The sequence below is a fragment of the Raphanus sativus genome, chromosome 5, assembly GCF_000801105.2.
Source record: "Raphanus sativus cultivar WK10039 chromosome 5, ASM80110v3, whole genome shotgun sequence".
Lineage (NCBI taxonomy): Eukaryota > Viridiplantae > Streptophyta > Magnoliopsida > Brassicales > Brassicaceae > Raphanus > Raphanus sativus.
The window spans coordinates 8562009-8589043 of NC_079515.1; the positions used below are offsets into that span (position 1 = coordinate 8562009).

General features: G+C 35.4%; 5 protein-coding genes and 1 pseudogene across 7 annotated transcripts; 5 read left to right on the top strand and 1 right to left on the bottom strand.

Annotated features, from left to right (window-relative positions):
- Positions 1-1224: 1224 nt before the first annotated feature.
- On the top strand, positions 1225-4750 carry LOC108856910 (phytochrome-associated serine/threonine-protein phosphatase 3). Its single transcript, XM_018630812.2, has 10 exons — positions 1225-1494; positions 1673-1819; positions 1900-1967; positions 2314-2371; positions 3113-3223; positions 3316-3366; positions 3474-3617; positions 3700-3795; positions 3898-3969; positions 4290-4750. The coding sequence occupies exons 1-10, from the start codon at positions 1414-1416 to the stop codon at positions 4371-4373; spliced, it is 912 nt and encodes a 303-aa protein (XP_018486314.1). The 5' UTR covers positions 1225-1413; the 3' UTR covers positions 4374-4750.
- Positions 4751-4860: 110 nt separating this feature from the next.
- Positions 4861-8722, top strand: LOC108860422 (uncharacterized). Of its 3 annotated transcripts, XM_056986319.1 has the most exons (5): positions 4861-5874; positions 6629-7805; positions 8115-8282; positions 8363-8396; positions 8503-8722. In XM_056986319.1, the coding sequence occupies exons 1-2, from the start codon at positions 4978-4980 to the stop codon at positions 6995-6997; spliced, it is 1266 nt and encodes a 421-aa protein (XP_056842299.1). In that variant the 5' UTR covers positions 4861-4977; the 3' UTR covers positions 6998-7805; positions 8115-8282; positions 8363-8396; positions 8503-8722. The 3 variants fall into 3 exon arrangements, with proteins under 3 accessions (XP_056842299.1, XP_056842297.1, XP_056842298.1); XM_056986317.1 differs by having other exon boundaries at positions 8115-8396; XM_056986318.1 differs by lacking the exon at positions 8363-8396.
- A 6116-nt stretch (positions 8723-14838) lies between these two features.
- Positions 14839-17506, top strand: LOC108856182 (mitochondrial import receptor subunit TOM40-1). Its single transcript, XM_018629922.2, has 11 exons — positions 14839-15097; positions 15424-15505; positions 15598-15700; positions 15787-15882; positions 15987-16037; positions 16133-16198; positions 16534-16635; positions 16714-16782; positions 16871-16954; positions 17053-17148; positions 17235-17506. The coding sequence occupies exons 1-11, from the start codon at positions 14971-14973 to the stop codon at positions 17286-17288; spliced, it is 930 nt and encodes a 309-aa protein (XP_018485424.2). The 5' UTR covers positions 14839-14970; the 3' UTR covers positions 17289-17506.
- Positions 17507-18294: 788 nt separating this feature from the next.
- Positions 18295-21807, bottom strand: LOC108858119 (uncharacterized). Its single transcript, XM_056985624.1, has 7 exons — positions 20938-21807; positions 20278-20853; positions 20152-20220; positions 19527-19955; positions 19190-19448; positions 18737-19119; positions 18295-18579 (listed from the first exon to the last, which is right to left on the bottom strand). Exons 1-7 carry the CDS (start codon positions 21805-21807, stop codon positions 18295-18297), a joined length of 2871 nt encoding a protein of 956 aa, XP_056841604.1.
- A 1758-nt stretch (positions 21808-23565) lies between these two features.
- LOC108860171 (uncharacterized) lies at positions 23566-24587 on the top strand. The gene is made up of 2 exons (XM_018634073.2): positions 23566-23729; positions 23805-24587. The coding sequence occupies exons 1-2, from the start codon at positions 23674-23676 to the stop codon at positions 24451-24453; spliced, it is 705 nt and encodes a 234-aa protein (XP_018489575.1). The 5' UTR covers positions 23566-23673; the 3' UTR covers positions 24454-24587.
- Positions 24588-24872: 285 nt separating this feature from the next.
- Positions 24873-26671, top strand: LOC108825277 (somatic embryogenesis receptor kinase 2-like; annotated as a pseudogene).
- Positions 26672-27035: the final 364 nt, after the last annotated feature.

The following is a 27035-nucleotide window of genomic DNA, read 5'->3' on the forward strand; positions in this document are numbered from 1 at the left end:
TCTAATATTTTTGATTAAGTCTTATCCTCGTGTAGTTACAAAATTTCGATTTCTAATATCAACTTATTAAAATTATTGTAGACTTTAATTTATGGTATTGATATTAAAAAGTTTATAGGATATGAAATTGATTATATAAAAATATAACCTATTTAATTAGTTAGTAAGTCCATCTAAATGTTGAAATAGGCTCACAAAACCGAAAAACATTAATGCTATTAATGAATTTTTTTAGTTAGTCATATCATTAAAAACATTTTTGAAATTTTTTAACATTTCATTAAGAATATAATATAGGAATGATCCTCTTTTAACGGTATTGATGTTATTAATGAGAAATCTTATTAAAGCTAATATTGGACACTACTCCAAATAAATTAAATGTTGACCGGTATTCATATTTGGGTTGTTAACTTGGTAAATATCAATTAAATATCTCAAAATTTCCATATGTTTTTACATTTTAACGTGTGTTATTAATGTGAAATATTAGTCAAACCAATTAGTGTTAAATAAATTTTAGAATGAAATGTATTTAAACTATAAAAGATTAGAATCAATTTTTCATATTTTGAGGTATATTTTAAGATTAATAAAATCTAATCTAATTTATATTTTAAATGATAAATAATATATTTAAGAGTTTTGTTATGTAAATTAAATATGAAAGCAATGTGTTGTTGTCTACTATAGACCTGGCAAAATCATGTTTATAAGAAACATGAAATAAAATTGGCAATTTTAAAAATAAACTAAATTTAGAAATACAAGTTATACAATTATCGTGTTTAAAAATACCTAAATTTACAATTTGTTGTAGAATTATTGTTAGTTTATTTACTAGTAATTATATAAAACAAATATTAGTGTATAAAAATAAAAACAAATAATTGTGCAGATGCGTGGATCATTTAAAGTTTACTATTTTAGAAGTAGAATTAGGATAATAATTTAAGGTTTTGAGTAATTTGTCATTTAATCCTTCGATTTTTTCTCTATGTACATTATTTCGTCATGACCTTTTTTATAGCAAAGAGATTTGCACTGAAGTATTTTGCTTTTTTCGTAATTATAAGAATCATGAGGGATCACACTTTTTTCTACCATGAGACGCTATTCAACAGCAATTGCGTTTTGATTAAAAAACCCAAACGGGAGAAGTGTGATTTGCGTTTGAAGCGGCGGAGAGCGATGTGGCGACAGATCTTTTTGCCATTTACTTTTTTTTCTTTTTATTTCTCGAACCTCTCATTTTCTCTTTCATCTCCTCCTCTTCCGCTTACGTAACCCTAGCGAATCTCTGCTAGATCTATCTTGATTCCATTTTCAAATCGCCCTTGAAATCGGGACGCAAGGTGTGTGGGATTGATTCTTGCTAGTCACAGAGAGAGAGAGAGAGAGAGAGAGAGAGTAATGGATTTGGATCAATGGATTTCGAAGGTTAAAGACGGTCAGCATCTCTCCGAGGACGAGCTTCAGCTTCTCTGCGAATACGTACGACCTTCTTCTTCCTTACTTGCTTAATCTGTGTATCTTGGTGGGGAAGGCGACTTTGAATCTGGTCTCTTCCCCCTATGTATTGTATCACTTTGGTTAATTAGATTTAGGGTTCAATTGAGACTTTCTCCTTATATAGTGCCAAGATAAAGGTGTTTCTGTTGCTTTCTTGCAGGTGAAAGAGATTCTGATTGAGGAGTCGAACGTTCAGCCTGTGAACAGTCCAGTCACCGTCTGTGGTGACATCCATGGCCAGTTTCATGATCTCATGAAGCTTTTTCAGACCGGTGGTCATGTTCCCGACACTAACTACATTTTTATGGTACAAAAGTTTTATCTTTTTTAATCCTGTGTTGGATATGAATAGAATCAATGACCTGGCGGTGGTTTTTTTTTTCGCAGGGGGACTTTGTGGATAGAGGTTACAACAGCCTTGAAGTCTTCACTATTCTTTTGCTTCTTAAAGCTAGGTACAAAGTGTTCCTTAACTGTTCCAGAGACCACCATATTATGCTGTGTTTTTTTTTTCGTGCTTTTGCTTGTGTTTGATACTAAGTTCTTGACTGTTAAGCCACTGGTCTTGACAATTATTTATCTTTCTTTGAATGAGATAGGCCCTATAATACTGTACTCGAAGTTAGTTCAGTTGAGGAAGTAACGGCTTCTCAAGCATCTCATGTTTCTCTGTTGTTAGATTTTGGAAAAGATACTAATTGTAAATTAATGTGTAAAATTCCATTGCTATTTTTGAAGTGTATCTTCGTTTTGGGCATTAAATTGTTTTCTTTTCTGTTTCTTTTGTATTGTGTTGTGTAGACATCCAGCCAATATTACACTTCTGCGTGGAAATCATGAAAGTCGGCAGCTAACGCAGGTATGTAATATTCTCTTCCGCTTTATCTATTTTTGTTTTCTTCACGCACTTTCTAGGAGGCAAGCAGTTTCGATACTCTTCCAGCTCTCGTTGTTAATAGCAAGTTTTTTGAGAAATTCTGATTTTGTACATGTGGGAATTTTTTTGTTAGATGTAAACATGGATGTTAGCTGCGATGCATTTTATGTGAATTGAGTAGTGTGGAAACCTAATTTGAGAAGATGATTTTATATAGTAGTATAAGTGGTCTCCTTAGCGCTCTTGATGTATTAGTCTTCTCTACATTGCTGTATCTCATAGTTGATACATGCATTCCTAGCAAAACTTCATTAATATTAAGCTTACGAGTGTATCTCATGGTGCATTAATATGTGTATCCTCGAATGTGCCTAAAATATAATCTTATGTATTTTTACATGATGATAAGTCGCAAAGTTGATGTTTTTACACGTAAACAGCTCCAAAAGATGGATGAAGTATTGTTATTATAGATCTTAAATATTCCTTTGTAACACAGAACCATTCAATAGATTAACCAAGACATCCACAATATAAATAAGTGATGGGGGTCTGTTTACTCGTATCTAGCTCTCTGTTTTGTATTGTTTCCAAGTTAATGTTTACGAATCTGGTTTTATTTTCTGATTAAATTTTAGTGAGGTGCTTGTGCCGTTGGAAGGCATATTTCTTATGTCACTTATAGTGTTAAGTTTAACGTTCTCATCCTGATTTTTTTTTCAGGTATATGGTTTCTATGACGAATGCCAGAGGAAGTATGGTAACGCCAATGCGTGGCGATATTGCACAGATGTTTTTGACTATCTTACCCTATCAGCTATTATAGATGGCACAGTAAGTAATTTTCTTCAACAACATGGCATCATCGATGAATATGCATATGTTTGATGTATCTCATAGTAACAAATAACATTTTCTTTGTCTAGGTTCTATGTGTTCATGGCGGCCTGTCACCTGATGTCCGGACAATTGATCAGGTTAAACTCTGCTAATATTTCTTTTGGCTTTCACCCGTATAGTTTGTTTCTTGCCTCAGCATGTTATTAAGGTCATCACTCACTTTAGATCTTATTGTGATCTCTAGATAAGACTGGTCGATCGAAATTGTGAAATTCCCCACGAAGGGCCCTTTTGCGATCTTATGTGGAGCGATCCTGAGGACATTGAAACATGGGCTGTTAGTCCACGTGGAGCTGGTTGGCTTTTCGGATCCAGGGTCACCACTGAGGTATGTTTTCCTATTCATCAATACTGTAACTGATACACCGATTTCTCACAGGTCTGATATCTGGTTTTGGCTTCTTGTGCAGTTTAACCATATCAACAAGCTTGATCTAGTATGCCGGGCACACCAGCTTGTACAAGAAGGTCTTAAGTACATGTTCCAAGATAAAGGCCTTGTAACTGTGAGTACATTACTTCTTATGACTTGACTTTTTAACGCTAGATAACTGGAAATATTACTATACTTGATGTGTTTTTTCTTCTTCGTCTTCTTTGGTGTGAAGGTATGGTCTGCGCCTAATTACTGCTACCGCTGTGGGAATGTAGCTTCTATATTGAGTTTCGATGACAACATGGTGAGCCATCTCTTCAAGTCTTTCCCATTTAGTAGTCTAATACATAGTATCCATACCACCTTCTCTCTCAACAAGAGGGATTCTGTTACTTCAGTGATACCATTCGTTTAGTTTCGATACTATGCTCTCTACCAGAGCAGGCACACATTTCTGCTTTTTGAATTAGCGGTTTAAGGAGAAGTGTAGAAAGAAATTTAGATAAGCAAGCCGTTTGCGTTAGAATATCTGCTTTGCCACAAGTTCTCTAACTGCGTTATCCTGGATCATAATTGTCAATGGTTTAGTGAATAAAATCGGTGGAAATGGTTTGTTTTTAACAGGAAAAATCAGTGAAGTACTTCACAGAGACGGAAGAGAACAATCAAATGAGAGGGCCAAGGACTGGAGTTCCATATTTCCTATGATGATTACGCTTATATTATATTTGTGCCTCCTTACATTGCTGTGATGATGATGATGAAGCCATTGCTGCTACCATTGGCAATATGTTCAGTCTCAGAAGGTGTTATTATGTAGATATATAATATTATCTACTAATGGGTTTCACTTACTTCCATTATCTATGTCCTCCTCTACGTTAAAACATTTTTTGCCTTGTGAAATTCAAAAAAGGTGATCACTTTGGTAACAGTTTGTAGTAGTTTTTGAGTCTACTCGTGGATTCTCTCTACTTTGTTTTTGTTTTTGTTTTCCCACAAGCTTTTCTTCTGTATTTGTTCACTTACAATGTGTTTTCTCAACTCTTTTGCTTTTGTTAAAATGACATTAATTCCTATTTGAATTCAGATATTGCATGCTTATATATATTTTGTTATTAGAAAAACGAAACACTGAGAAGTGGGAAGCTGTTGTAGACTGTAGTGCCTGGTCGTCGAATAAATCGTAAATAATGTCAGACGGTTACTGTTTGGTCATTCTTTATAGTTTTGTAAATGACTAAAAAGCTAATAAAAAGAGAGGTTCATCACTCTTTATGGTAAGAGAGTGATATAGAGTCGGAGAGAAACAATGAGCTCATCATCATTATCTCCGGTACTTGAACTAGCCCGGCCTTTTCTCCGAGGTGAGCTAGAGAAGATCAACCCCAAACTCCCCTCGTTGATCGCCGTCCTCAAAAGCGTCGGAGCAGGCGAGTGTTGGCACAAACACGGCAGCTTCCTACACCACTTGATCGACGTGTACAAGATCCTCAAGCTATGGAAAGCTCCCGAGTCCGTCTGCCTCTGTGGTCTGTTCCACTCTGCATACTCCAACTCCTACGTCAACTTAGCCATATTTGATCCTTCCACTGGCCGTGACGTCGTCCGTGGCCATGTTGGTGAAGAAGCTGAGTCTCTAATCCATCTCTTCTGCGTTTTACCGAGACAAACTTTGATCCACGACGAGCTTCTCTTCAAGTACTCTGATCTCGAACTCGTCGAGCATCTTGAACTCTCTGAGGTTTCATTGAGGAACGCCAAGGAGGAAGGTGTTTTCGATGGAGAGGAAGCGTGGAGGAAGAAGCTGAACGGTTTGGTGCCTGAGAACGGTGTCGTTGTGAAGCATATCAAGACAGGTGAAGGGGTTCTTGTTTCGAGGAGAGTGGTTGGTGTTTTCTTGCTGATGACGATGGCGGATTTTAGCGACCAGTTTTTCGGGTTTCAAGACGAGCTGTTCTGTAACAAGGACGGGAGATTGGAGTTTAGAGGCAACAACGTGACGGCGTTATGGCCAGGGGATGGGAAACCTGGGCTGTGGATGAACTCTAGCTCGAGGATGGGTGCCATCTATAGTTTGATAGTGAGAGAAGAAGAGATTTTGATGGAGCAGAGGAGAAGAGGTTCTGGTGCTGAGTTTGTGGTGAGGAAGGAGAGAGATGAAGACATCGAGCTCGTGGTGCCTCCTGTTTTCAGATTCGGCACCAAGGTATATGACTCCTTCCTATTGCATGTAATTAGCTAATGTGGTGGTTCTGTCTCGTCAGTTCGTGTCATGATCCTCCTATTTTTCTAGAGATCGTATGCTTCTTTAATTGAGTAGCTTTCATGAAATTGATACTTCACAAAGAAACTGATTATCAAAGACTCAGAGTTGTCACTTGCTCTTAAGAATTAGACTGAGCTTAATAGTTTCTTGATGGACACACACTTATATATACAAATGATACATGTGTCTAGTTAGGTAACTGGTTTCAGTTCAAGATCATTGTGATGTTCTTCTTTTATCTAGTTAGCTAAGTAGGTTCTTTTTCATGTTATGATCATCGTGTCCATGTGTTTTTTCTAATTTTTATCTTTTTTAATTATAGTAGCTTTCATTAAACTGATACTCCCACCAATAAAACTGATCAAGAAAGAAAGAAAGAAATTACACATATACAAATTACACATGAGTACTGCATGCTTTCAAAAATTAACCAGAGTTTCTATGTTTCTTAATAGCATCACATATACAAATTACACATATATATTTAGTTAGCTAACTATTTTCGTGTCTAGATCCTTATGTTTTCTATGATTGTATCTCTCATTTGGTTAAGGTGCTTTCACAAAATGACACAAGAAGTGTCACCTGGTACTTGGTTAGAAACTTGACCATCAAAGAACATATAGACTTAGATAGATTATCCGGTTGTTATCAAGGGATTAAGAAATGATGAGCTGCACATGTACCGGAACAGGTATTGGAAGCAAAAGAGCAAATAGAAGCAAGAGACATGTACTGGGAAGCTGTGAGCAGCGACGCGAGTCAAGAAGGGTACTTGGATAGAGCAGAGGAGATGTTGTTGGGGTGTATTGAGAAGAATCCATATGTGGGAGAGCCACATGTGTTGTTGAGTCAAGTGTATTTGGGAAAGAAGAGATTCGTGGAGGCAGAAAGAGAAGCAGAGAGAGGGTTTCTTCTGCTATTGCAGTGGGGAAGTCCTTGGGACAAGAGGATGTCATGGGAAGGTTGGATAGCTTGGGTTAGAGTTCTTCTCATGAAGTCACATGATCAGTCTTGGCCAGATGTTTCTTGGGGGATCTTGAACTTGGGTCTTGTGCGCTAAATAGTATCGTTTACCAACGACAACTTGCACGTCCTTGTTTACTCAGGTAAAGTTTAATAAAAGGATTTGATAATTCGATGCATGTACAACAAATCGTCTTATAATTGTCTTTCATTAGATAAAACGTTAATTCTATATGGAGATACTACATAAAAATCTAACAAGTAATAAAAGGAGAATATGGAGCCTTGTGAGACTGTCCACGTAGGACAAAAAAATCGTCCAATGGAGTGGTTTCTTTTTGACATGTCAGCTGGGCTTTGCGTTTTTTTTTTAATTCTGCCGTGATATGAGTTTGGGCCATAAAGCCTATTATTTTCGAAAGACGGAGACCCGATAATTTGCCGACGCAGCTCCCCCTTAGTCAGATCTTCAAACCCCTTCGGACCTTTTGATTTTCCTCTTTTTTTCCGTTTCACGATCAGAGTTTCATAACAATAGATTTAGATAAAGACAAATAATGTTACTTAAAGAATCGATCCTTTTCATGTCGTTAATATCTATGGCTTCTTCCTGTTCTTCTAATTCTTTGCTTTCGTTTTTTCATTTCCTTCTTCTCTGTCATTTTTTAAATTATTTTATTTATGGATCTTTAAAGATATAGCAAAAGGAGACTCTGAGGAGATGTCTTCAACGTACAACAACTCAATTTCATCATCTTCCACTCAGTCTTTTCTCCTGGCCAGCGCCGCCACCGGAGCAAACAACTTTAACCGTGAAGAGACGGCGATGACGATGATTCAACAACCCAACTCCGTTGTTCCACTACCACCACCCAAGAAACAAAGAAACCAACCCGGAAACCCAAGTAAATCTTCTTTATATATGTTACTATACATAAACATATATTATACGTGAGTGTGTTCCAAATTACAGAAAGGAAAAAATAAATTGATAAGCCTTAGTGAAGAACTTTCCTTTTAGGAATTAATAAGCTTAGATTTAATTCAATTTTACTTTGTGTATTAACAATTAAGATTTATCATCATTCGATCTGATTAGATTGTATATTTAATTATTTGGAATTGCTTGTGCTCTCTATTCAACAATATTTACAAGAAGGTTAGTTCATTCAATATTTGCTTATGTCTATGTATTATGTTTTGTTTGTAATAAGGTATGTGCCTCCGGCAATGAGTAGGCAAGATGAGGAGGATTCTCCTAGGAAGTGGGAATGATTACAGAGAAATGGATACAGATTTTGACGGCTTTGGACCTGTGAATGTGAAACCTACCAGTAGTGGATTTACAATAGAGTTCCCCTGAGCCTTAATGGCCTTTTAAGGTGCGCAGTGAAAAGCTTTGCCTCTTTCTAATAGGCATAGCCAAGATTCAACAACCACTAAGAAAATTGTTAACTTTTAGTTGGAGTATCAATGGTTGCTTGCAGTATTTTTAAGTAAGCTTTTTGAATCTTTTGCTGTTTTCTTTTTCTTTCTTTTGCGCCTTGTGTCACATCATTGATCTCAGTTTTGTGTGTTATCTCTGATGTTTCCTTTCCTCAGATTGATTAACATTTGGCCGGGGGTCCATAATTGAGAATCTTGATCAGCCTGCTTCCCTTAATCCGTCTGCTGTGTCAAGAAGATTGGTGTTGTGTATTGTGTCTCTGGAATAGAAAACAGTTACATTTTACAATCCAAGCTAAAAGAGCTTACAAAAGCTTTGTATTATCTGTGCTATCTATTTTTGTATTTTGTCATATCCAACATGTTTAATAACTTCCTCTTTTCATGGTCATCAAAGTTGATGATAATAATACAGGACCAAATTAATATTATAGAAAAACTATAAGTATAAGGTATGTGGATATATGTGGTCTTGAGTGATTCTTACAGATAGTAGGTTAGGTGTTTATGGGTTTTGTTTACGGTACCTGACATGTTGACGAAGTGGTCGCCCGACTTTGAACCCACCAATGCTGACGATGTGTCCCTCTCCTGACAGATGCCAATATTGGTTTGAGAGACTGGGATGATGAAACCATTGATCATGGGAACCTTTTGAGGATAAAAATATGAGATATTAATCGAGTGTATGCCATGCCAATATCTCATCTTTTTTTGTCATGTGCAACTTCACCAAGTGGTCTAGAAATTATTGATAGCTACAGAAAGAATGAATGCAAGACTTATCTTTCAAAGATCTACCATCACAAAAAGTAATTACTACTACTATCAAAAATTTACAATACATATGAAACTGGAAACACACGCACAAATTATATGTTCGTGAGAATGATAAGTCTGCTCTATGTATGTGAGAAACCAAGCAAAATGAAATTGAACAGTTTATATTTTAACTGAAAATAAAATATTAAATGCATGGGATGAAGAAGAAAAAAGATTAAATGAACTGGAAAATGGAGGTTCACATAAGAAGAGCATGGCAACTTGAAAGAATGATGTTTCTTTCACAATTTTAATTACGCAGGCAGTGTAACAAAATTAGACCATTGCAAACGTCTAGGAATTTGAGAAAAAAAATATTTAAAAACAAACAGCGACGCATGAACACAATCAGTTTAGAGAAACGACTTGGCCGACCGTTGGACGAACATTACAAAACATCAAATACGTGGAAAATGATACAAGAGGAAATTCAATAAAACCATTTGATATGACTACTCTCCACCTGTACAGTCTAAACAAACTTAAACAGAAGCATGAGTTCGAAACATGGAATATGCTGTGAAGACAAAATGAAGAAATAACAAAAAAAAAGTCAGGAGATTTGGTCAATGTCGCAGAGTATTAGAATCACAAACGTTCAATTAAAATTGACTGTAGTTTCTATGGGAGAGTAGCATCTACTGCGGAAAAAATATATTGGGAAATATGACAATGCTAAACATCAAAATAACAGTGAAATGGCACTTGGAGAAGAAACATCAAAATAGATGTAGCAAAATATTAATATGAATATATGATTAAGGATATTTTGTTCTAAATTTCGTTCTCGCATGGCAAAAAAAATAATGACATGATTCTTAGGACTACTTCTCATGACCATTGTATTTTCAATCACTGTGATTTCAGTTGTTCCTAATTCCACCACGTTCTAAAGGAAGATAAAAAAAACGAATCGATATAGATACTTGAATTATATAATGAAAAGTGAAAACCAAAGGACCAATGCAAAAGAGTATAATTTTCGATAGCATAAATAAAAACTTATTGTTAGTAGAAAAATGAAAAACAATTATTCCAAAGTTTACATTAGTTGTCAATTTAACAATTGTTTTCATAAGAACCTATATCAGAAATAAAAGAATAACTAGATCATATATAACTAGAAATTTTGAGTTCTAATTATCTTAAATTTGTTTGACATTAATAGTAAATCTTTAATATTTATTTGAGGATTTTTATTTCTATAATTGATACCATTATATATATACATATATTCAAATAAAAATGCAAAAACCGTAAATTCTATTAAATTTGTGAAATAACCCGGACGTAGCCCGGAAAAATCTCTAGTTGTTATAAAGGTTGACAACAACTATGAGTAAGAGTAATAGGCATGCAATTATAAAGATTGATCGATCATAATACCATACTAGATTTTGACCCGCACGCCCGTGCGGATTTGTTTAATTTATATATACTCCTTCTGTTTCAAAAAGATAGATGTTTTAGACTTTTCACAATTTTTCGGGTAAAACATATTAAACTTAGTTATAAATGCATCGTTTTCTGTAATTTTATATTTATTATACTTTTAAACCAATAAGATTTTACGAATTACAATTAATGTTTTTGAACTTCACAATTTTTCATTATTAGTTGACAAAAATTGTATTAAAAATATAAAACACCTATCTTTTTGAAACAAATTTTTTCTCTAGAACATCTATTTTTTAGGAACAGAGGGAGTATGATTCTATCCTAGCTTTGTTGAACAACATTGATTTTAGGTTTATTTAGATTGTAAAAGAACATTCATAATTATCTAGTGAAACCCATTTAAAATTGCTCTGTTAAAAATGGTTTTAGGATTAAAATGACTTGAGTTTAGTATCCTTGTCTCTGATTGGATTGATTAATTTTGATGTTGTTTTGTTTGATTATTTGGGTGATCATTGCATCCAAGTCCACTAATAAGAGTATAATATATAAAAAACTGTGGTAAAAGTCTATTCAAAGTCTTCGGTTCGGGTTTTGGTTTATCCAATAATGGGTTCTAATTTCCCAAATGGTATATATACTTAGAGGAGATTGGTTCCCCGTAGAAAATACACTTCTCTGTGAGGTTAGACATTTTTCTATTACATAAATGAAGAGATTATAAAATTTTCTTGTGTGTGTGTGTGTGTGTTTGGTTTTTATAGACACAAAGATTGTTAAAGAACTTATTGAATGAGATAAAAAAGGTGGTCTCATGTAGCCTAATATAAAGAAATATTTATGGTGAAGGAAACGCTAAAACTAAGAAGAAAATGGTAAAATCTATTTGCCTGACAAACAAAAGTTTTTTTTTTATTGCTTATGGATGCAAATAAAATAGAAGGTAAGAGATGAATACAGTATAACTTTTTTAAATTAATAATCTATAAATTAATATATTCATAAATTAATATAATTTCATAGTCCTAAATTAAGTTTTTGGTTCAATTAGTATCTCGATAAATTAATAATTTCTATAAATTAATAAAAAATTATAGGTTTGGTGTCGTCCCAACATTATTAATTTATAGAAGTTTCACTGTATATAAGAACAATGGTGTGTTTAGTGTGCTAATTAAATTTGTATTTAATAATTAGATTTTTCATTGATTGTAGGGATTATATATCTTTGAATCTTTTTGTAAGTTAGTAACTGGAAAGAAATTTTATAAAGCAATTTATAAAGAATGAATTTTAAAAACTGAGTGTATCGTGTTCCAAAAAGAAAAAAAATGAGTGTATCACGTCAAATATATATATATGCTAGATTTTAGGTGTAAATATGTAAAGTATTTAATATTGCAGAGATTTCTATGAACAATCTATAATATTTTAAAATATTTTTATTGTTATTAAAATCTCGAAAAATATGTGGGTTGTAGGTATATAGATATTGAGTTTTTATATACTGGTTTTGGGATATTTTTTATTAGATTATCAACATAATTAAATTTAGATTTTCATAAATATTTTAGATAGATATCTCAGTATACAAATTGTTTTTTTAATGGTTAGTACATACCATTATTTTGAATTGTACATCAAGTTTGTTGTGAAAACAATTCGTTTGCAATTAATAAACCGGTTTGATCATTGATAAGGTGTAAAGTAGCAATTGCTAAACCAATTACTCTGTAAGCCATCAACTGATACTATACTCCATAGGCAACGTTTAACAAACAATGCTAAACCGTTTAATAGATTGTTGCAATTACGAAAATGAATTATATAGAAAAATTAAACCAATTAATCTGCATGCCACAAAATGGATACTATAATCCCAGGCCTTGGATTTATTTTGAAAAACGTCATAATGCGTTATATATGATATGAGCACTTATCAATAATCAAAAGTTCAGAGTTAGACCACGTGTGTAATTGTTACATTCATAGTTTCCATAAATAAGGACCAAGTCCAACGAATGATATGGTTAGCATAGAAAAAAATAGTAAGAAATTAATGGGTTAGAAAAATAAATTAATGGGTTAGAAAAGATGTAAAACTACTGTGTTTTGATTAGTGGCATTTAGTTGTAATTTTTGTGCAAAACTAAGGGAACATAGCTAAGTGTACTTCAGTTTTAATAGTTTAGACTAGGTTTTGACCCGCGCTTCGAAAGCGCGGGTATTATTTTTCACTTTTATAAAATATATTATTTGTTTGTAATTATTGAATGTGTTTATTTTAGTAAAAAAATTATAATAAATTTGACACATATAGTGTCTCTGGTAAACTATGTGTTTCTCTGGTTTTGTTTTATTATCTCTTCAATTAACATATTTATCCGGCTTGTTGTTAAAATAAATGATTTTAGAACGCAACTGTACAAAACTTTTACATTGATATTTTGTTTAAACAATGTGACATATTATATATTAATTAATATAGAAATACCTGAACGAATTTAACAAAACCTAAACAGATTCGAAACGAACCCAAATAGATACATGAACGCCCAGCCCTAGTTATAATTCGAACTGAAATTTAGAAATATATGAATGAAGCTGAAATATTTGACCTCGGAAACCCAAAACCCATAAAAAATCTGAAACGAACCGGAATGAATACCTGAACGCCCAGCCCTAGTCACTATTATAGTATTATGTATCATATATATGTCATCATATAATTAATTGTATTAGTTCATCATATAAATAATCATATAATTAATAGTATTTTATATGTATCATCTTATAAATAATCACATATATTATATTCTTAAAGTTTAATGTGAAATATAAAAACCACAATTTAAGTTGGTATATGAAATTAATCTTTTTGTTGTACTTTTCTTATATTTATTGAAAATATTTTTAATAATGGTTATTGGAAAATATTTTAGTAAAAATAAATTTTTGAATATATGCATATTTTAAATCAATTTTTGATATAAATCAACTTTAAATTATTTTTCTGATTTGAAATATGTATATAAAATTTAAATTTTATTTTATGATTATTTTAGACAAAACAATGTTTTTAGGTAATTAGATTAGTCCATTTTGTATATTTTAAAACTGATATACTTTTATCCATGTTTCAAAATTTTAATTTTTTGCATTAGGTTTCTATGAATTATTATTAATTTTATGTTTTTTTTTTTTGACAATTGAACTCTTGAAATTTTTATATTTGACTAAACTAAATAAGGTAATAAAACTGTTTTTAAAAATTGTTTTATATAATATACTATTTATATTTCAGTTTGTGTTTTTATTTTTACCATAAAGAATTGTAAATTTAGTGACAGAATTATAAATAAAAAGAAATATAGAAAGAAGATTGTTTAGTTTATTTTAAAAACAATGGCTAAATTTTTAAATAAAAAGTATTAAATATTTTATTCATGTTTCTAAACAATTCTCATTTGTTATTAATTTATTGAAAATACAATGACTAAATCTGTAAATAAAAGAAAATACACATCTCTACTATCCATGTTTCCAAACATATCTCATTTATTCTACTATCCATGTTTCCAAGTATATCTCATTTATTCTACTATCTTTGTTTCCAAACATCTTCAATTTGTACTTCAACTTTAATAATATAGATGTACTAATTTCCACAATGTGCAACACGAGAAAGTATGGGAATGGGACGATTAGAGAACTCAAATGGGAACCTAATTATTCCAACCAAACTAACACGACATTTCACCATTCAAAAAACTACATGGCAAAATGATTTAACACAAACATAAAAGAACAAAACTTTAGAAAACATCTTACAAGTACGAGAATGTTAGAGATGCAGAGAAGCAATGTCAGGACTCAGGAGTACATTCTGCTGATTAAGTCCCGTAACACGGACTTCATCGCTGAAGCTGCTTTTGGAGCCAAAGCGATTCCACATCTCTATCTCTTCCCCAATGTACCTATTTGGTTTGCTCAACTAACGAGGCTTCTTTAATCGACTGCTATACCTATAACTGATCTATAAAGCAATGTTAATGTAACTAGATTCACATAATCACATTTTACAACTAGTAAGTTTGTACAGTATTACATGTTCTTTATTTACTTTTTAACTGAACCAGATGAAATTAATTGTTTTAATACCCGAATTGGATGGGACCGGAGAATGAACGGTCCAGAACCGGTTTAACACTAATAACCGAGATTGGGAAAAAAAAAAAGGGAAAAAAGGCCAAAGCTACAAAACCCTTGAAAAGCAACAAAACCCAAAAGAGGATCTCTCGCCCCCAAATCCTCTTCACAAGAGAAAACCCTTAACACACTTCTTCTTCTCCTTCCCTTCCCTTCTACTCTCGCCGTAAGTGATTTTTTTCGGTAGCGACGGCGATGGCGGATCTTTTCCCACCTCTCGTGACGGCTCAAATCGACGACAAGCCTAAAGTCGACGAGAAAGTCGATTACTCGAATCTCCCTTGCCCTGTTCCCTATGAAGAACTCCACCGCGAAGCTTACAGTTCAGTATCTACTTCTTCTCGATCTAGATTTCCTTTTATATTTAAAAAAATATCTCAATCTGCGTGGTGATCTGATCTGTGTTGATAGGAGATGAATGTTGGCTTTTTAGTGCATTGGATTATATTGACTTAGAGATTCTTAAGATTTATATAGTTCAACTAGGCCTGGCCGTTGGAGTAACCCTAATCAGATTCTGATTAGGTTTTAGGGATTTTATATATATGTTCCAATCGAGTTAGGTTTAATAACACTTCTGTTCAATTGATTCAGATTTGACTCTGTTCATTGTCATGTTTTTAACTGTGGTTTGATTACTGTTTGCAGTGTCTTTAAAGCCAGACACTTTCGAGGGTCTACGCTTCGACTTTACCAAGGGGTTGAATCAGAAGTTTGGTCTCTGCCACAGGTAGTTACATTATGTTTACAGTTAAAAAAAACATGTATACTTTTTTTTTTTGCGTTTCTCTCATAAAGCCTGTATATTGATTTTGGAAACAGTGTAATGATGGGGCCAACCGAAGTTCCTTCTCAGTCGCCTGACACGGTGATTAAAATTCCAACTGCCCACTATGAGTTTGGTGCCAATTATATTGACCCGAAGGTATTGTGATCGATTTGTTTTCGTATCCTTATGGCTATCAAGAAGATATGAAAAATTGACAAAAGAAGAGAGATATGTTTATGCAGTTGATGCTTGTTGGAAGGGTTATGACTGATGGTAGACAAAGTGCAAGAGTGAGGGCTGATTTAACTGATAAGCTGATGGTGAAGGCGAATGCTCAGGTAATTGGTGCAACCGGATAATTTGTTTTTTTTTTTTTGTTCTGTGGTGTGCATTCGATCTCTGAAATAATGTATTTAACATCTTTGTTTACGCTATTTTCCAGCTGGCAAATGAGCCTCATATGTCGCAAGCAATGTTCAACTTTGATTACATGGTGAGGATTTTTTTCCAGCTTTACATTCATCCTTTTGATGCACCTTTGCTAGCGTTTGCTTCATCTGTAGTTTTTCTTGTCTCATGTTTGTGTAGGGATCAGACTACAGAGCCCAACTTCAATTTGGGAACAATGCTCTAGTTGGAGCAAACTATATTCAGGTAAAGTAAACTATTGTCCCTTTGCAACAGCTGCATTTTTTTTTTGTAAATCTTTCTGCGCAAAGTCATATAGTTAAGAAAAGGGCTAGCCCCATATTTGAATTTATTCATCTAGCTGTAACGCAGTTATGACATATGAACTATAAATCGTTCTAATCAACACTTTGTGGTTAGTTTTATGGCGATAAGAAAAGTCGTCTTTCATCTTTTATAAGTCTTTTGAGGTTAGAACTGTGATAGTAATTTTTTTTGGTACGGTGAATGTGCGAGGTGATGCTTGTTTTTGTTTAGTGTTTCATTGTACTCAAACTGTATTTTTGTGAAAAATTGGACAGAGTGTGACACCCCGTCTATCTTTGGGTGGGGAAGTTTTCTGGGTTGGTGTCCCTCGGAAGTCGGGTATAGGTTACGCTGCAAGATACGAAACTGATAAGATGGTAATTAAGTCTTCTCATTGGTCTCAAGAACAGTACTCTAACCGTTTATCGTAACTAAGAACCTCTCTTTACCAACAGGTCGCCTCTGGGCAAGTTGCTAGCACTGGTCTTATGGCTATGAACTATGTTCAGAAGGTTTCCGATAAGGTAATGAATGCACTTCTTATCACTAAGCTCATCTTATAACCCTATGGAGTATAGATATAAAACATGACACCTTTCTTCTCATGATCAGGTCTCACTTGCCACTGATTTTATGTACAACTACTTTTCAAGAGAAGCTGTAGCTAGCGTTGGGTATGACTACATGCTCAGACAGGTAAATTCGCCAATTTTTTTCTTCTCTGGATTGTAATGGAGTTGAAAAGCAAGGGGGGTATTTGATTTCTTGAATAATCTATGTGTGTTTTGTATCAGTCTCGTGTGCGGGGAAAGATAGATTCGAACGGTGTTGCATCCGCTCTTCTAGAAGAAAGATTGAGTATGGGACTCAATTTTCTTATGTCTGCAGAGGTACACAGTTCTCTCCTTAGTTCTCTGCACTGAGAGATTGAATGGAAGATTCTATTTTTTGCTAACTGTTGATTGTTTAACCCCAGCTTGACCATAAGAAGAAGGACTACAAGTTTGGATTCGGTTTAACAGTCGGCTAATAAGCACAGCGACGCACGGAATAAGCCCTGGCAGCTGCAGCAGCTGTTTGCGCGGGGGAATCGTTTCAATTTTATTATATTTTCTCCCTTCAAGATTTCAGTTTAGGCTATTTTCGTTGGGAAGTTGAACGAAAAACAAAGGAAATATGTGTTGTTTATTTTCGGTTTAGGTTTTCTCTCCAAGAACATCCAATTAAAGGAGGTTTTTTTTTTGTGTTTTTTACTTTCTTGCTTCAGGTCTCGTATACTACTACCGAGAGGTCTATTCATTTCCTTTCAATTGAAGAAAAAATCAGTTAAAAGTAAAATTTTCACCTAGCAAATAAGCGAAAACCTATCAAATTGTAAACAAAAAGTGTTTTATGGTTTACTAAAGAAACATTAAATATGATTTAAACAAGGGAGAATTGGCAAAAAAAGACATTTTCAATTTTCTATTGTCAATTTAGGATTTTTCATACTTTGGTCATTTTTTGACTTGTTTTTACGCAGGAAGGGAAGTACACAGTTTTACTGATGATGTATACACCACTGCAACGTGAAGAAAAGCCTATGAGGAGTCCATTAATCCAATAGCAGTCCCAGAGTCTGACTGGAATGTCCCAGCAAAGGTTAAAAGTACAAAGGTGTTGCCACCAGATTCAAGAAAGAGTGCTGGTCGACCCGTGAAGAGAAGGTATGAAACAGTAGAAGACAAGATTAAAGCTTCTCAAGGATCAAGCAAGAATAAAAAGCACAAGTGCAGCCGTTGTGGTAACGAAGGACACAAGAGGGGAACTTGCGATTTACCCATTTATTTTTTATGTGTGTTCTGTTTTTTTTTCTTATTTCCTTTGAGACAGATGGATCTTTGATTTAGAAAAAAGTTGACAATTTGTTTATGACAATCTCGTATTTCGCCCAATATTGGTTCTATTAGATGTTTATCACCAACAAAGAAGAAGCAACATAGTGTAGAACTTATTTCACAAAATAAAACAGAACAAATTAAGGTCACACATGACCATCATGCATAGTTAAAGTAGATGAAGATCATCACCAAACAACACAGAAACAAAGCTTTTAGGATCCTTAACTCGCTAATGCATTTGATGGTCTTCTCTTGGCAACGTGAAACAACATCTTCCATCTCAACAATTCTACTCTCATGGCATTTCAGCCTCATCTCATAAGCTTGCATTGATCTCTGAATCTCGGAAGTGTCGACGAGCAACACGTCAAACAGTTCCTGGAAATCTTCAACCTCCTCAACAACTGACTCATCAGTCCACTTGAACAGATAGGTTTTGTCCTTCATCAAAAACATCCAACAGTTAGTAAGATTAAAACGAGGACACATATCTATAAGTACACGACTTACCATCTCAGATCCCATCGGACAACAATGGAATAATCTTCCCGGATTTTTCAATGTTTTCGAAGTGAAAGGACCCACTTTCTCACCGCACTTGCATCTCGTGGGAATTCCACGTTGTCTGTCGAGTCGATCTGTTGAATAGGATGAAGAATTGACCGAAGACATTATTCACTCGATCTCCAATTAAGCTGATGTCGACACCAAGCAGTAGGCACTCCAAGTGTTTGAGTGCGTATACACCGCAATCACAACATGACTTGTTCAATCTCTTTTTCATAGGGACTTCCACAATAGTATATGGTGACAGGAGTTGCTTCTTCTGTTTATCAGGTGGTGCAACGGCCTTCACTATCCTAGGAATCATGTGAGCAAACTTCTCAAGGGGTTGCATATTCTTATTCCTTTTCCCACCGCAATCAAAAGCTTCCACTTTTCTTTCAATGATGTTTACGGTGACAGCAATCCAGTGATTACCTGCAATGGACATAAGTAAATTTAAGATCATAAAAGAGAACATGGAAGTGTAGAGGACAAAGTTGATTACCGTTCACAAACAACGGAAAGTATAGACGATCAATATCAACGCCCCAAACTAGATTAGTCCGCCCATGAGATGGAAGTTCTCCTCTCCCGTAACCAAGAAGAAACTCAGGCAATTGGTAAGATTTCTTGTCAGGGTGGAACACATTGTATGCGGCGTTGAGTTGGAGGTTGAAAATAGCGGACATGAAAGCAACACGGGTTGGGCCCCAACGTCCCAAAGATGTGTTAACTCGCCATATAAACATATAAGCATCCATTTCCTGAACATTGAAAATTTAAATAAACTCAGCACCAAGGAAGATATATCCATCAAATTAGCAAAAGAAAGAAATTATTACGTCGTTTCCAAGCCATTTTCCAGCACATACTATCCTTGTAGCTACAGTCGAATTGAAGATTGTAGGACCAATTTGCAAAGGTATGGGATTCATAGACCATTGCGTGAATCTGTCCCATGATTCTTCAGAGAAATAATACAGTTGCGACTCAGGAGAATCATCTTGTGGCAATGGTGCATCACTAAGCTGAAGTCCTTTGCCATTTCTTTTAGACCATTTCTTCCACTGTGACGGAGGTGGTGTCTTGTCTTTAGCTCGTGAACCTCGCGTTGTAGTCATTGAAGTCCACCAATCTTCTTCTTTATCTGTCTGAGATGGATCAACTTCGGGCACATGCGAAGCCTGAGAAAGATTTTCAACGCCTTGAGTATCTATCCCTCGAAAGATATCATCGTCTTGACTGAATTTAACTGGACTCGCAAATGCTTCCTGTAAGACACAATGGCAAGACACTTACATAAATATCTTAGTACAAGTTCACCACCATTACATAACAACACAAAAATAACACCACATATCCATCACATTAATAAACCATTACATAAATATCTTAGTACAAGTTCACAACCATTACAAAAATTTCAAACAAGACACTTACACATCAAGCACACATCCAAACCGAGACCTTATAAAACACAACAAAATCCAGGCCGATATCATATAAGACAATAACACAAACAGACACCGAAACCATCTAATAAACAAGAGAAAAAAACATTGCAGAGATTGGCGAAGATTAGAGTTTCTTTACCCCTCGTGTGGACCTCCTCAACGGTGGTTGGCTCGTTGTTGCCTTGGACGGTGAAGGCCCTCCATGCTCAACTTCAACGCTTGCTTCTTTTCGGGAAGCAATGAGGTCCGACTTCATTTGCTCAAATGTCTCGGACATCTGTTTCTGTAGCCTCTTTTCCATTGCAGAGAAGTTGTCTTCAAACAACTGTGTCACGAAAGCCTTCATGTCTTCGTTAAAAGGCGCTTGCTTTGGTGCACTAGAGAGAACCTTATGCTTCCTTTTTTCCATACCACGATCACGGACCCTCTTCTTACCCCTTCTTGATGTAGAGCTTAGGTTATTTGTTCCTTGTGGAGTCTCGAACTCTTCCTCACTCTCAGCTGCTTCAACATTCGCTGGTGCGTCATCATTAAGATCTAAAGAAACCTCAGTTTCTTCAAATTCCCAAATATGCTCACTGAAGTCATGCTTAGCCCGTATCAACTCCATCACAACATTGATCATGTCATCCTCGACATCATCATCTCTGCGAAAAACCTGACTTTGGATTATAACCATATTCCCTTCCCATGAGATGTATGGGTAGCTGACATCCTACACAAGAAAAGTTATGAAAGTTAGATCCTAAGAACTCATTTCAAACCGCATGGAAGAGTCATTTTAAATACAAAAAATTACCTCTGCTGTAAAGATTTGCTCCAGCCTATTGATCTCATCATATGAAACCTTTGCAGCTCCCCTCCCGTTGATGCATCTAGGACCATTAGCAAAGCTTTTGTCCAGTTTCTTTCCACAAAGCTTCCCAATCTTTGGTACAGCTTCCATAGCCCAAATCTGTAAGGCGTAGGAGAATCCATCTAACACATAACTTGTTGTCTTCTCCTTCAGTTTGTGACGGTTTTTGGCTATCAAACTGCAGAGAAGGTCGTAAGCCGCAACTCCCCAAGGATACTTCCGAAACTTCTCGAGATCCATGACCAGTGTGATGTATTTGAGGGGGATATTGGCCTTCTCATCTCTCGCCAAAACCACACAGAGAATGATGGCCAAGTAGATGAGTCTAATGCGATCTGCATTCTTCCACTTCATCACAGCTGCCTTGTCCTTATTCCACAGGTTGAAGAGTGTAATGGATTCATCTTTCCTCTTCAAGACCTTGCTCCAGAAACCACCGTCATAAGCATAGTCTTCTAAGTCAATCTTAAGTGAAAGACTAGTCCTGCACTCAAACCCGGTCACTGCATGGAACTCTTGGAGTGAAAATCGATGTGGCCTTCGCGCGAAAACAAACCATAGCTCGTGCATCATGTAAGTCAAAAGCTCCCTGCACAAGATGCTGTGTATCACTCTCGCGGAGTAGCCAAGACCATTCTCATGAAGCTTGAAAACCTGAGAGAAAATCGGATCTTTCTTCACATCAGCAAACTCCTTTGGCATCCACTTCTCGAACTTCTTGATAATGTAGTCGATCCTGCAGTTGTTATTGATCTGAGTCACTTGGGGCTCGTCGCCCTCATTAAAAATCCTCTTTGGTAGCTCCTCAGACATATCTACAAGGCATGAAAACAATTGTTAGTTGAACATGTAAAGTTTATCAATCTCAAAAATCGGACAACAACAGTAGAAGATGTCAAGTGAAGAACAAACCCGAGGAACAAACCCGAGGAACAAAGTTCAATCAAAGTTAACAAGTATAAGATGTCAAGTGATGTACTAGATGATTAACTAACCCAAGAAACAAAGGTCAATCAAAGAAAACAAAGCTACAATTGAGATATAAGCAATCGGACAACAACAAGTACAAGTTTTGAAGTGATGAATTTTCTCTCAAAGATACTAGGCAAATCGCAAATCGAAGAAATATCCTTTTAAAATGAAGACAAATCGAAGACAAATCACAAATGAAGACAAACTGAAGCCAAATCGCAAGGGAAGACAAATCAAAGACAAATCGCAAATCCTTTTAAAATTGAAGACAAATCGCAAATCAAAGGCAAATCGTGTAAGATGAGAAACAAAATAAGTAATCTAATACCTTGTGAGAAGGAAGAGTCGGATTTCGTCTAAGTGATAACAGACGAAGAGGAAGAACTGAAGATATCGAAGAGGGAGATGCGGTTTAGGAGATTAGAGACAAGAGATAGAAGGGACAACGGCGGAGAGATCGAAGAACAGAAGAAACCGAAGAACAAGGCAGCTCTCAGTTCAGTTGAAGAATCGCCATTAGAGGGGACCTCCAAAGAAGAGGATGAAATCGTGAAATCGATGAAATTAGGGTTGGGGAAATCCCCTTTTCCCCTTTTTATCTTTTTTTTTACTATTTCTTATTTTTTACTATTTTCACTTAAGTTAAAATAATTATTTTGATTTTTACTATTTTAATTAGGTAAATAATAAACGAAAATTATAAAAAATAAAAATAATTTAACTTAATTGCTAAATGAAGGGTACTATGGTATTTATAGAAAATCAAAATCCTATTTCCCCAAAAAATGATCCTAAAATCCTAGAGTAACAAATCTGAATGTGTCTCTTAAATCCAATTTACTCTTTAAACAATTTGGTTAGAGTTGCTAAACACGATTTTTCAAAACAATAGTAAATCTATTGTTTCTCAAATTTTATGCCAGTTACGTTGAAATTTTGTCAGATTACTAACACATTGGGTTTCATTTCTGATTCTTAAAGTTCTAAGAAATATCTCTCTAGATTTAATAAGAAACAAAATGATTTTTTTATGTTTATTTATTCAGTTATTCAAATAAATTTTGTTTATTTTTTCTCTTGTTCATCAAATGTTCACTGGTTGAAGTCTTTGTTTTGTTTTGTGGTTCGATTAAGAAGGAGAAAATATATATATTTTTTTTTGTATTTACGGCCCGGATACAAAAAGGAGTAAGCAGAATTGGCGGGATAATTGGAAATGGAACACATATTTCGATTCTGTATAACCTTATTAGGCTGCCCTACAGGTAACTCCATCTTCTCTTATGTTATGGTCTTAAAACACTTCGCTGTTCTTTTTTGATTGCATGTCTTGCGTTACACAAGTTGTGTCCCTTGTACCAGCTTTACCGTTTTCTGGCTCCTTTATTCTCTTGGTATGATTGTAATAGTGAATATGGAGGAATCAAATTCTAAAAAACGGTTAAGATAATTGTGGGAATGGTTGAGATTTTTTTTTTTTTTTATCTACATTAATCTTAGATAAATGCTAAACCCGTAAACGGAGGCGGTGAGATGACAAATCAGTTTTGACCGTCTCAACAAAAAAAAAAAGGATAAATAGGAATCGATAAGCCTGATTCGAATAGTTAAGTTTTCAGTCGATAAAAAATTAAAGGCTACAGTTACGATCTAGGGTTCTTCTCCATATATATATATATATATTGCTAGATTTATATCTTGAAACAGATGACTGATCACACAAAGAAACTACCACAGGCTGGATGTTCCCCTTTCACTAATGGGTCAGTGTGATATTCATTCCCTTTGAGAGGATGTCTTAAACCCCTTACTTTTTTCTTATAATTATATATTTACAGGACTACTGCTGATGTCGCCAAAGAGAAGGAGCAGAAAGAAGAAGTTGTGCGACTCGGAGTTGAGCTCTCGCTCTTTATGGCTGAAGCAATGTTCATATTATCCGACGACAGACGTTGTATGACACACTTCTGTTTTTGGATATTGTTTAAAACAAAGATGGATCGTCGCGGTCCCGTTGTAGGACGGCTGTGGCGTGTTACACAACAGGTGTTTGCAACCTATATCAGACCCAAGAACAGAGTCTACATCGATGGTGGAAAATCCAGTCAATCACAACTGATGAGGACGTTTCAACAGGATTTTGTTTCTGCGATCAGAGGTTTGGCTCACATTGTTTCCACTCTCGAAATCGGTTGCCTAGTGAAACCCTCTGTTTTTGAACAATACAACCAAGAGCTGAAGAAGCTAGAGGAGAATTTGAGGCCTGTCAAGCATGTTTCGGAGGCAAATGGGTTTGCTAGGGAAGCAATAGAGTCTGAGATTCTTCTTCCCTTGTGGAAGTCTCTCTTTGACACAACAAGTGGTTCTCAAGTGATAAAACTTGATAAAACTATTACTCGTGAGCTGGTTAGGCCTCTCTTGAACGATGTCAAAAAGGAGATTTGTCGTAGTCTTGCTTCTTTAGTCATCAAGCCACCCTGTAAATGAAATCATCATACAAGAGGTTTGATGGTTATTTTATTGCCATATTGTTGACTTTGGATGGTCATTTTATCGCATATTGTTGTTATTCCTACTTATTTTAATGAAATCATAACAATCCGTTGTGGATTAAATAAAAATGTGTGACAAGGTGGTTAGTATGGTTTCAAAATGTGCATCCCACTCCTTTGCATTATGTCTGTTTTATGCTAATTATACATCTTCTGCTAAACTCTAAAGCGGATGAAACTACTGAGATGGTACTGTATGAGAATCACTTTTGTGACAAGACTCCAAACTGTCACGCCATGCCATGCTTTACTTGATCGACATTTGTTACATGACTTTCATGATGAGAGAAAAAAATATATGAACGAGAGACCATAAATTCCGTTTAATGAAGTGTATTAGTGAGACGGGAAAGAATGGTACAAGTTTGAACTCTTGAGAATAGAGAACAAGTAATCAATAATCTAAGAGTTGGTCTTCATGGCTCTGTAGCTCTGCTCTGTCTCAGCAAGTATGTCTTATCATTTTCTTTCTCTAATCATCCTTTTTTGTTTTTTTTTTCTCTTAGAAGCTCGACTGCTGAGAAGAGTGAAGCCGAAGAAGATCCCATGATGGAATCTGCTATTGAAATCAGTTCAGGCAGTAGTAGTACTATGCGGCCCAGTTACGAGCAGTCCTTGCCCTGGATCTCCCCAATTTTCTCCTCCTCCCTCCACCATTGTTCTCACTCAAGGTATTGTTTTATGAATAGTTCACTATTGGTTGTTACGCTAAATTTTTTGTAAAAGAAAACTTTTGTTTTATTATTAAGGTGGATATAGTTCTAACTGGAGCCATTGCGGGAGGAGTGGCTCCTTTACTATTTGCTGCCCCTGCATTGGCTTTTGTTTGGTGGCGTAGGAGAAAACCTCAAGACTTCTTCTTTGATGTTCCTGATTAGTTAAAATAGTCCAAAGCTTCTTTTTTTTTATTGGAGAATTTGGTTTAGTAAGTAACTATTATTAATGATGCAGCCAAAGAGGACCCATGAGTTTCAGCAAATAAAAAAAACATCTTGGGACGAGGTGGGTTCGGTAAAGTCTTCAAAGGCCGTTTCTCGCTGATGGAACACTTGTGGCAGTCAAACAGCTTAAAGAAGAGCTCACACCAGGTGGCCATCTCCAGTTTCAAACAGAAGTGGAGATGATAAGCATGGCTGTTCACAGAAATCTTCTTAGGTTACCGAGAGATTGCTTGTTTACCCCTTACATGGCTAATGGAAGTGTTGCTTCTTGTTTGAGAGGTAACCTCAGTGTTTAGAGTTTGCAAATAAAATGTTTTATCCATCTTTTTCAATTTCTTGAAATGGATTGCAGAACGTCTACCATCACAGTTACCTTTAGCCTGGCTAATAAGACATCAAACTGCGCTAGGAGGGGTTTGTCTTATCTTCATGATCATTGCGACCCAAAAAATCATTCGCCTATGATGTGAAAGCTGCTAATTTTCTGCCGGACGAAGAGTTTGAAGCTGTGGTAGGCTACTTCGGTTTAGCTACGATTATAAAGACACGGGCTGTACGTGGGACTATTAGGGCTGTACGTGGGACTATTGGACACATTGAGTACCAGAAAATCTTCAAAGAAAACCGATGTTTATGGCTACGAATCATGCTTTTGGAACTGATCACAGTTCAGAGAGCTTTTGATCTTGCAAGACTGGCCAATGACGATGACGTTATGCTTCTAGATTGGGTACTGATTATCTGTTAGAGCCCATTAATAAACTCGCAAAGCTTAAATATCTCAATTGATCTTATTTCTCACGTGAAATGAGATGGCTTTTGAAGGAGAAAAAACTGTGGAGATGCTTGTGGATCCTGATATGCACGTAAATTACACAAAAACACAAGTAGAACAGTTCATACAAGTGGATCTTCTCTGCACACAGAGCTCACCAATGGAACGTCCTAAGATGTCTGACGTTGTTGTTCGAATGCTTGAAGATGACGGTTGGCTGAGAAACCGGACGAGTGGCAGAGAGTGGAAATTATCAGGCAGGAAGTGGAGCTGTCTTCTCATCCCACCTCTGATTGGATCCTTTGGTTCTACTGAGAATCTTCATGATATGTTGAGTTGTCTGGTCCGAGATAAAGAGATTGTAATTTGTCTAACTAGATTTTGACCCGCGCTTTCAAAGCGCGGGTTTATTTTCCTTTATTTTTTTTAATTACAGCGCGGATTTATTTTCCTTTATTTTTTTAAAAATTGACAAATATTTAGTAAATGTCATATTTTCATATATTTGTTTTTTTATAAAAGGCTTAAGCCTTTTATTTTTCTTTATCGTGTTTCATTTTAAATGAGTATAGGCCTGAGCACAATATCCGGATCCAAAGAACCAACTTGAAACCGACCCGAAAATCAGGGTTCCAAACCCGATCAGACCCGGGGTAAATATCCGAATGAATTCTAAATTGCTATATCCGAAGAACCGGTCCCGAACCCGACCCGAACCGAGAACCGAATGAGTACCCGAAGATATCTCAAATGTGAATATATATATATATATCTAAAAATCTATGCTATAATTATATTTAT